Source organism: Sylvia atricapilla, chromosome 25, assembly GCF_009819655.1.
Source record: "Sylvia atricapilla isolate bSylAtr1 chromosome 25, bSylAtr1.pri, whole genome shotgun sequence".
Lineage (NCBI taxonomy): Eukaryota > Metazoa > Chordata > Aves > Passeriformes > Sylviidae > Sylvia > Sylvia atricapilla.
The window spans coordinates 6,423,200-6,433,767 of NC_089164.1; the positions used below are offsets into that span (position 1 = coordinate 6,423,200).

Below are 10,568 nucleotides of genomic sequence, written 5' to 3' on the forward strand. Positions count from 1 at the left end.
CATGAACAAGTGTACCAGGACTTCAACGGAGCAGTTTTTGTCTCATGTCTCTCAAGAAAATACCCAGGCTGGACAAGGGGAATGGCTCCCCACTGCTGGAGGGCAGGGTTAGATGGGATATTGAGAAGAAATTCCTCCCTGTGAGGGTAGTAAGGCCCTGGCACAGGCTGCCCACAGAAGCTGGGCTGCCCCATGCCTGGAAGTGTCCAAGGCCAGGTTGGAAGAGACTTGGAACAACCTGGGCTAGTGGAAGGCATTCCTGCCCATGGCAGGGGTGGAAACGGATGACTTTAATGTCCCTCCCCACTCAATCAATTCTGAGCTGTGCTGCAGAATCCAGCTCTGACAGGGATGGATGGCTTCAAGCCCCTGGATGTGGGACAGCCCCTGCAGTCAGGCCGTGCTCTGACCTTGAGCAGCTAGAAAGATCCTGAGCCTGCACACACTCACTTCTCCTGCACTTCCTGCAGGGACCAGGACCACTACTGAATCCAAGAGGGATAACCCTGGACTGGGGAAGAACCAGGTGATCACACCTGAGTTCCAGATAACATCAGGAAAATCCTTTCAGGATTTGTGCACCATATTCCCTAATGATGTGTTTTCTTCAGCGTGTTCCTAAAGTATATCCCATCTGCTTCCATAAGGACACATTGAAGTCCATCTCAGCTTGCCAGTTTGATTTTTGGGATATGCAGGAAAAAATTCTTTGTTTCCAAAGCAGAGATGCCCCCGTGATGGCAATACATGACTCAGCTCATGCTGTGCTGCAGCATAGCAAATCCACAGCCCAGACAAACCAGTTCCTGTGCTGGCAACTAGGTCAGGAGAACCAAGTCATCATTTGGGCTGTTTCAATACTAAGTTTCTCTCTGCCATTCAAAGTAACCTTTTTCTTTTTCCAATGTGCTGAGTATTCCTGTTCCTCTGTAAGAACATTCCCAGATCAGGTGTTTAAAAACGTCTGCATTTAACTCTCTCCCTACTGTCCCTGCTGCCTTTGCACTGCTGATATCATTACAGTGACTTTCCGGGAGCCTGCTTCACTTGCCTTGAGACGCTTCCTGCTTCCTCCTGGAGAATTTTTAAGCCATACCGACCTCTAGCTATTATTTGAGCTTTCAGCCAACACCAGTTGCTTTTTGAAGAGTGCAGTGGCTGCCAGGATCTAATGGAATTATGTGATCATTTGAAGATGGAGACAGATCACAGGACTTTATTGACTCAACTGATTATTCTACATCCTGGAGTAGCACAGGGACCCCCCCTGCCCCTGCCAAAGCTGTCAGGGAGAAGATAAAGAAGCTACACAACTAATGGATTCAGTAATCGGGCCCAAGTGAACAAAGTTTTCCTCCCCCACCTGCAGAATCTGTAGGAATCTCATATAATGGAGCCCATTTCCTCTTCCCTCACAGGAACTGATCCTGCCATTCAGTCTGACATGCTCTGCTCAGATTCAGGGACTTGCCAAAGCTGGTGCAGTGACACCAGAGAGAATCATAGAATTGTTAAGGTTGGAAAAGCCCTCCAGGATCAGCAAGCCCAGCCTGACTGATCCCCACCTTGTCACTCAGGCCTGAGCACTGAGTGCCAATATCCAGCTGCTCCTTGTGCAGTGATGGGACTCCAAACCTCCCTGGGCAGCCCTTTCCAATGTCTGACCATCCCCTCTAGGAAGCAATTCCTCCTGATGTCCAACCTGATCCTTCCCTGGTGCAGCTTGATGCTGTTTCATCCTGTCCCTGTTCCCTGGGAGCAGAGCCTGACCTCCTCCCAGCTGCACCCTCCTGTCAGGAAGTTGCACAGAAGGTCCCCCCTGAGCCTCCATTTCTCCAGGTTGAGCCCTCCCAGCTGCTCCTGGTGATGCAGCCCCTTCCCCATAGACAAACCACACACTGACGCACTGTTCCACAAGCATACACTTTGTTAGACACACTAATTTCCTTGTTTTTTTAAGACAGGCTGATTCTATAATTGAACATCTCAGGCCTGTGTGGAAGGAGTGAAATACAAACTCTCCCTTTAGGACCTTCTGCTCTTCTCCAAGCCATTTGATTACTGAGTTCTCTCTGCATTGATATATGATTTCTTAGACATATCTCACTGCAAATAACTGGTGTCTGCTCTTGCCTGCTGCTTCAGAATTAAGGCAAGTCAAAAACACCATGACATTCCCTAAAACATCACTACTACACCCTCTCTCTGAGGATTTTTGAGTCACAACATGGGATACAGAAAAGAAAAAGCTCCTGTGCACAAGGATCTTTCTGGCTCCTTTCAACAGCTGTTTCTCATCCCACTTAATCTGAATTAAGGATACCCAAGTCTGTGCACTGCAGTGAATCTGAAAGGGTTGATAAAATACCTTTTTTCAGTTTTAGACTAGTGAAACAAAAGAAGTTAATTAAAGAAGTGTCAAACAGTGAGAATCTCTTAACTGCATAAACAGTCTCATTGTTTTTACATTAAAATGGACATCAGCTTATGACAGTCTATTAACCTTGTGCCACAGGGTAAAAGAAGGAACTGTGTTTACTACACAGTGCTGTGTTATCTAAATTAATGATACACACATTTAGGTACTTATTGTGTCCTCTAAATTAGCTATATATTAATGGTCACTACATTCTTTTATTATAAGGCCAGGCAGAAAAATCTAATTCGCTGAAGAATGCACCCAAAATACAGATTCCTCACAAAGGAATGTCCCAGTGAACACCTGCACTGACCCAAACGCTTCTCTGCAGCACAACAGCAGTTTGGGGAGGTTGATACTTCTATCTGTAAAGTCAAGCACATGTCAAGGTTGGGCTTTTGTGTTCTTTGATCAATAACAAGAAATCTTTGATTATCAGGATCCTGCAAAGTTCAAAGGGAGATAAAAGCACCTCAGACCTTTAGTACAGCATGAAAGTGAGACTCCTAAAACAGGAAATAATTTGAGCCACATGTCTTATTTTAAAGATTTAAGTACTAGAATGGGAAAGTTTCAGTCAATCTGCTTTAGTGTTGCCAGAGCTGGAACAGAAGTGTAGATTTTCTTCTTTTCTTCCTCTAATAGACATTTTAAACTGATCCAACATCTTAAATTCTTGAGCAGAAACACAGAAGACGTTCAAGAGCATCTGCATTACTGAAACAGTATCCAGCCAATAAAAGCTGTCATATACATGAGGCCCACAGCCATATGGTTTTAGCTGTATCTGGGTACCTATAGACCAGCAGTTATAGACCATAAGTAACAGTAACAATCTATTAGACATCTGCATGTAGTTATTGTAGAATTGTTTCAAAATCCCACAAACTAAGGGCAAATTCCAGTTTCCAGATTAAAAAAAAAAAAAAAAAAAATCTGCAGTGCATTTATTTGAGATGTGTTTGTTTACTCTATGAATGTGAACACAGAATAAATCCTCAACATAAATACATTTATTTCCCCATTACGGTTAGAGAATCCCACCTAGTCCTTGTGTTGCACCTCCCACCCAGCCTCATCCAGCAGCAAAGAGGATTTCTGCTCGTGACCTTCTTGACATTGCAATTTTGGTTCCATTTATTGACAGAACCATGATCTGCCATTAACTAAAAAGGATTCAGAACTTTAAACTGGAGGCACAATGGCAATTACTAGAGTATATTTTAAGAGTTATGGTTAACATTAACAAATAACTGCACATCACAAGCAAGCAGTATCAAGACAGAGTTTAATGAATGCTAAAGCCAGACTGCCACCATCTGACCAAAGCATTCCAGTCATGGGATAAAACAGCAGGTACTTTCCACTTTCCATTATTTATTTAGCTTTACATTACAACAAAAGCTCTAATTAACTAACAGGTCAAAATGATATCTTACCACTCCTAACACAAGCTAAGGAACATTCACTATTAATTACAGATCCAACATCTGCCAGAAGCTCTATTGTGTGTCACTATGGATAAAAACAATTTGCTGCTGCTCTGAGGAGCTGCACTACAGCCACACAAGGTGCAATTCAGGAGAACAGGGTGCCTTTCCCTATCTCTCAGCCAGGTACTTACATGCCGAAGCGCAGCGTCCCCGAGACGTATGTCTGCCAGTGCGCACAGTAAAACATGAACGTCCCAGCAAAACAACAAAAGAACATCCAGTCAGGGTTGGTGCCCAGCTGCACAGCAATACAAGTTCCCAAAACCACAAAGACTGCAGGAGAAAATCAGTCACAGAGTGAAAAGGGTGGATGTGTGTAAGGATCCTCACCAGAAGCAAAGCTAACAACAGGGCCCAGAGGAGACACAGTAGGAAGGTTATCCTGGCACGGCTCTTTCATAGATTACCACTTCCACTTGAAAATACACAGGCTGCAGACCACAGATTTCAATCCATATCAGCTATTAGAAGTCATTAATATTAAGGGTTTCTACATCTCCTATATTTTTATTTCCTGTGATGCCTAATCTCATTAAGGAACTTGAGTGATTTCTGCAGCTGCAGCCTGCAGCAAGTTTTAGGATTTACTCCTGCATTTGCCAGACACTTTTCCCTGTCTTCTGAATTCTTCTGATGCCATTAAGAAAACCGAAGGTCTAGATACATTCAGGATGCATAACATGCTTTCCCCTCCACCCTTTCCATACACAACACTGATAAACAAGTAATAAAATTTAAAGCCTAAGACCTTTAGAATTTAAGAAACCCAAAACACCCTATCAGGAGTTGGACTCGATCTTATGGGACCCTTCCAACTCAGGATATTCTATGACTTTACAATTTTTTTGGAATGGAGTTAAAGTTCAGACTGGCTCAATGAACTCCACCTACCCAGGAAATTATCTGGACGATTCTAATCTTAAACTCTGACTTGTAGAGTCCCACTCCTTAGGCTTAGACTTCTCTTGGTATCACTCTTTATCAAGTCAATATGAAATAATATAGCAGAGTATTCTGACAACCTCTTATAGAAAATATTTTAGAACCAAGACTCTGCTAAAGCATCACAGAGAAATGCTGGCTCAGGCTGAATTAGTCACATGCTTAGATTTGTTTCCAATGTAATACAAGAGAAGACATTCAACTGATCCAGAGCACTGCCCTACAGAAAGAAAGGTGACTTTTTCAGTTGAAAGTGATACATTCAGCACTATCAGTTGTCCTTTCTTCAGTAAATGCTTTTTTATTGTATTGCAGATTTGATCCCTGAAACAGAGTAACTTAATCCTCCTACTTCAACTAAAAATGAGAACTATACCTGTGGACAATGAATCACAGCCATGATCAAAAAGCTCTCCTAACGGAGTGCTGCTATTTGTCCTTCTTGCTTGTTTTCCATCTATAGCATCCAGGGACTGGTAGATGAAAAGGCCACAAGCACAAGCAATGTATGCCCAGGGAGGAGCCTAAGAGAGAGAGGCAATCACAGTCAGGTTTAAAATAATCTTTTAAAGAAAGCAAGCCTGCAGCTGAGCTGTCCCACAGCCTGACACCAGTTTCCCCTTTGCACATAGGTCCTCCTCACCCAGGGACCTTTCAGCAGCTGGTCTTTGCAACGACAGGCAGAATGGGTTGTTACATCCGGAATGTAAATAAACCAGTGACAGATTAATAGCTACAGCCCCTGCTCTAAAGCAGGAAGCTGCACTGTACAGCTGGAAAAATTGAAATACTACATTTGCAAAGCAGTGCACAACAAAGTCCTCATTAAATACAAAGATACAAAGATGTCCCAGTGATTTCCCAGAAACTTGGGAACTTTTAGCCCCCAACTATGTCACCAACACTGAGCTCATCTTCACCAGCCCTTCACCACTCACCAGTTGAGAGCTGTGTCACTGCCAGTGCCCAGATTTTGAGTCCAAGAACATTTCCAGAGCTCTGCAGCATAGCCACTCCACCACCAACTGTTCCCTCCAGTACAAGGCACCAGGAGCTTTGCCAAATCTATGTTAAGAACCCTTAATGGTCACATCCATGATAAAAATTTCTACTCTGACAGAAACACAAACAATGCCAAATCCTGCTAGAGCAAAGATTACAATTCAAGCTTTTTTATGCTTTTTGAAGCATAAACCCTTAAGAACACAAAAGCCAGGGAGTTGCCATTACTTTGTCTCCACTTACACATCCATAAATCAGAGATTATTGGCTATTTTGCAATCTTCAAATTTGACACACTTTACAGAAGTGAGCATTTATGAGCAGCTTTATTTTACAGACCACACCAACAAAATCCAAATACAGCTTAATCAAGCTGACCTGCCTCTCATAAATCCCTGAACTCCACCTGGTTTTGGCCAACCCAACCATGACTAATTTGCAGCACACCAACTTAAACATATTTCCTTCTACAGCTTGCATTGCTCCTGCATTTACCAAAACAGCTCATTCTGCCCCAAAAGCTGCCATTGTGCTCTGCTTTCAGCAGTGTCTGTACAAACAGCACAAGGTGAGAAGGGGAAAATGTGTCACCCAAGAACAGAGCATCCCATCTAGAAAAAATTCTAATGCCACACAATTCCCTCCCATTTTTATCCCTCATGTACAGATTTTAAGTGCCACAGTTAAGTTAAATTGCATCACCCTGAAGGTGTTTCTATTAACTTAAAAATCAGTCAGCTGGCTCTCCTTTCTTAAAAGTTCCTTTCATAAGCAGTGTGTTTCCACTTACACCTATTTATATCCAAGTAAGATTTCACAGCTCTCTCTTTATCCAGGTAATTGTTCCTTTTTTTTTTGTTTTGTTTTGTTTTGTTTTCCCCCTCAGGTACCATTTAATCAATCAGCACTTCCCCAGCTGGGTCCTCCCAGCTAACCAGGAAGTATTCACATCTCCTATACTCTCTGGCTGCACCAGGCTCTGAGTGACAGCTCTGCCCCGGCTGCACCTTTCAGCAACAGGAAGGGAGGAGTCACACTTGAAAAAAAGCAGAACTAAGGCTGAGCTACAAGGAGGAGAAAATTTACATCAGAAATCAATTAGTGGTTTGGTGGGGAGGAGGAGAAATTCTGCTCCTGGAGTTTCAGAAACTAATTTTCTTCCCCACACGCTTAAAAAGCACCTCCCTGGTCATGCTGTGCCATGTGGCAAATCAGATCAAGCCAAAAGCTGCCTCAGTACTAAATTATTTTTCAGTTCAAGTGAGAAGAAAATCTCATTCACCTCACACAAAGTACTTTTCAAACTGCTAAACACCAAACAGTGCTTCCCTACAGCAGCCTGCAGCTAACACTGACTTTCTGATGCTCTGAGTGCAGCTTCCTGGAAACTTTAGAAGTTTAATTACCAACCAAAATACAACTGTTCTCCAAATTCTAAATTCTGATCTGGTTTAGTGACCCAAACCAGCTCTGGGGTCCTGAGAGCTGAAGTCTCTCTATCAGACCAAATTTCAGAGTCTGAGCCTCCACATAACCCTGCTTAGAGGTAAACACAGTTAAACCAACCCACACCACAATGCCACAGCCGGAAAAGGAAGTTGTGATCCAAGTATTCCCTGCTCAAACTGAATAGTCACTGTCTATTTTACACCTGCCAAATTCCACACGTTATTGTGAAACAATCTATTTCAACAGATTTCTAGGAGAGGCAAACATCTCTTTCCCATGTCATATGTGGAGCAGGGATGCAAGTGCGGACTGTGCCAACCTATGTGAGACTTTGGAGTCCAGTGGGGAACAAATTGTGTCCTGCTCCCAACCTCACCCGGGAGACTTGGTGAGAAAGGAGTTCAGATATTTTAAAAGCTGGAACTCTTGAGACATTCGGTGTGCAACACATTTCTACACCAAATAACTCCCTTTCTCAGTGCACACACATAGAAGCAGCTCATAAGATTCAACACCCAAGTGAAAACTTTTCCAGTGCACAAAAATGAGTCTTCAAGTGCCTTATGAGACAACTGGTGATAGAGAGAGGTTGAAATGCCTCAAAAATACTTTTGTACCCCTGAAATCAAGTTAGAACAGTTCTGCTCAGGGCAGGTCAGGAGCTTTTTTTTAGCATTCAGAATGAAGAATAAAACCACTGACTTATCTGGCCTCCTCACAGCGCAGCCACAGTTCAGGAAAACAACTCCATGTTCCCACAGCTTCACTACACTGTGCTAAAGTCCTGACTGAGCTGCCAGGACACAGAACCTGCTGGGGCCCAGGAATGTGTCCCTGCAGCTCACTAAGCTGGGTTTGGTTGCACCAGTTTTGGTATCTTAAGCAGCACAACTCTAGAGCTCAGTGCCTTGGCTCTGGTGAAGCCCCAGCATGTCCAACCCACCTGGCTCTTGTGTCAACTCCAACCCCAGAGCTGCGGGGGAGTCACCCATTCTGGGCACAGAAAGTAAACAGCTACCAACTCCTCCTGCCACACACACCAGGAAGCTGCAGAACCACTGCTCCAACTCCTGGTGGGGCTGAGCTTTGTGCAGCAGGTCCCTCACGGCTGCTTTGGTGTCAGACCTTGCTCCACATACATGTGCTGGCCCCAGGAAATGCTGTCTCATTCCAGCATCCACACATGTTCTCTCTGTATGCCAGCATCACAGAGAGGCACAAACACTTACAGAGAACAGGTTACAAGGACAATGACTGCAGGCTGAATAGCAAGAACCAGCTCTTCCCAAAGCAACAACCCACCCAAAACCAGTGACAGCAACCAAAATAAAGAGTGTCAGGAGTCCATAACTCACCTGTTCTGTAGCTGTTGGGCAGTAACATACTAATAGCAGAGTTGTAAATATATTTATTAACAGTCCAATGATGGTGATCAGGTTGGGGGCAATCCAGGCTGGAACTCTTCCAACTAACCATTCCCAGTAGCCCTGCATGAGAGGCTCAAGCAGGGACCGTCCGGCACTCTGGTATTTGTGCTCCTCTAACCGTTTGAGCTGGTGCTTGGACAGGGGGGGCGTGGGCAGCTGCACCAGTTTGCTGAGCACGCAGGCGGCGCTGGGGCCGTGGCCACAGCCTGCGGGGCCCTCCAGATGCGACTCCCCACATCGCCTCTTGATGCTCCGGTGCCCACTCATGGGTTGGGTGGCCTAGGAATTGTCTTGGGCAGGCAGTGGCTGGGCTGGAGAACCATAAGATCCTGCAACACAAAAGGGCAAGACACACCTGAACAGACAAATGAGATTTTAGGATATCAAAAAGTTTCCAGCAGCCACCCTAAAGAGTACTTCATTTGCCATCAGCAAAGCAAGATGATTTTATAGAATTGCTCCTTTGAAAGAGAAAGTTATTTGGAGAATTGCTGAAGGAATGAAAAGAAACAAGTGCTCCCAATGCAGCTGTAAAACCCTGCAGCCACCAGCTGAAATTCCAGCAGCAGCAGAAACTCCCACCACAGCAGTGAGTTGTGTTACTGACTGGGGCACATGCAGTCCTCTCATTACCTCTCCCAGGAGAGCAGGTGACACCACTCAGGTTATCAACTGACAGCACTAAAAACTGTACCAACACTGAGAAGTCTTAAGCTAAATTGGTTTGGAACAGCTTTGTCTCTGCAGTGATGCTGGACAACCACTTAAAAACAGTTAGGCACTTTTTTTTTTTTCAGATTTCTGTTCCTTATTTCAGTTTTGCTGTAGCTTTCTTCCTCTCTAAATTTAACCCAGCTCATTGCCTGTTCAACTTTCAAGATATACAAGAAACATGCAAGAGGTGGAGAGCTTTAGTTGGCCAGGGACAGCATGAAGCAGCTGTGAACACAAAACACAGGGTCAGGAACAGCTTTTCCAGCATAAACAAGGACCCTCACAATGTTTCATCTCCCTTGAAAGCAGATGACCGGACAGATGTAACTCTCCACAAGAAGTAGACAAGCAGTAGAGAAAGGAGACTAAAAATAAGAGTTTGCTGTTTTTACATAGGAGAGAAAGGAAGAAGAGAGGTCTAAAGCCATCCACATTGCACGGGTAGAGAAAACTGCAAATCAAAGGTCATCACTGGCCTAAGAACAAATGCTCTCAGCTCTCCACACCCTCAGCAAGGCAAATTCCAGCAGTGAAAAGACACCTCAGGCAGCCCCGTCAGAGGGAGAAGAGAAAGTGGAAGGGCATTTGCTGTGCTCGATAAGCTCGGGAGGAAACAGAGCTGCACCTCTCCAATCGCCAGGAGACCAGACCTAGTCACCGCGGAGGTCCCTGTGGGTGTTGCCCTGGATGACCAGGAAAATTACTCCCAGTGCATTAAACTGCGATTTTCCCTCATCCTGAGGGGATGAGCCAGGGGGAAAAGAGCCCAGGAGAGCTTCGTTCTCCAAAACGAACGTCCGGCCCGGCTACCACGGGACTCCCACCGGGCCTGGCAAACACCCGGCCGGGGAGGGGCCCAGAGCACCCCTGGCCCCGCCGACGCTGTGCCTCCGCTCACGGCGCAGTCCAGGTCCTCCGGACCCAGGCCCAGCCCGGGAACGGGCCCAGCCCCACCTCCGGGCCCTCCCCACTCCCCAACGCGCCTCCTGCGTCCTCCACACCCTGTCGGTCTGGGGGCCCGCGCAGACACCACCGCGCTGCCACCGAGGCACCCCCAGCGTTACCTCCGCTCCTCGCACCGGGCGGTGCTGCTTTTACGCCCCTTTTGCGACGGCCGGAAAG

At 45.4% G+C, this 10,568-nt stretch overlaps 2 protein-coding genes across 3 annotated transcripts in view; one reads left to right on the forward strand and one right to left on the reverse strand.

The window, feature by feature from the left end:
• The window catches only part of UBE2T (ubiquitin conjugating enzyme E2 T), a 176,915-nt gene that overhangs the window by 88,116 nt on the left and 78,231 nt on the right, over nucleotides 1-10,568 (forward strand). The window lies entirely within an intron of this gene.
• CEPT1 (choline/ethanolamine phosphotransferase 1) overlaps nucleotides 1-10,568 on the reverse strand; it is a 28,697-nt gene extending 18,129 nt beyond the window's left edge. For both annotated transcript variants that reach the window (XM_066335974.1, XM_066335975.1), the window contains exons 1-4: nucleotides 10,511-10,568; nucleotides 8,661-9,061; nucleotides 5,231-5,378; nucleotides 4,044-4,185 (exon numbers count right to left, since the gene is read on the reverse strand). In XM_066335974.1, the coding sequence (XP_066192071.1) occupies nucleotides 4,044-4,185; nucleotides 5,231-5,378; nucleotides 8,661-8,999 (629 nt within the window). In that variant the 5' untranslated portion in view covers nucleotides 9,000-9,061; nucleotides 10,511-10,568. The remainder of the gene's footprint in view (nucleotides 1-4,043; nucleotides 4,186-5,230; nucleotides 5,379-8,660; nucleotides 9,062-10,510) is intronic.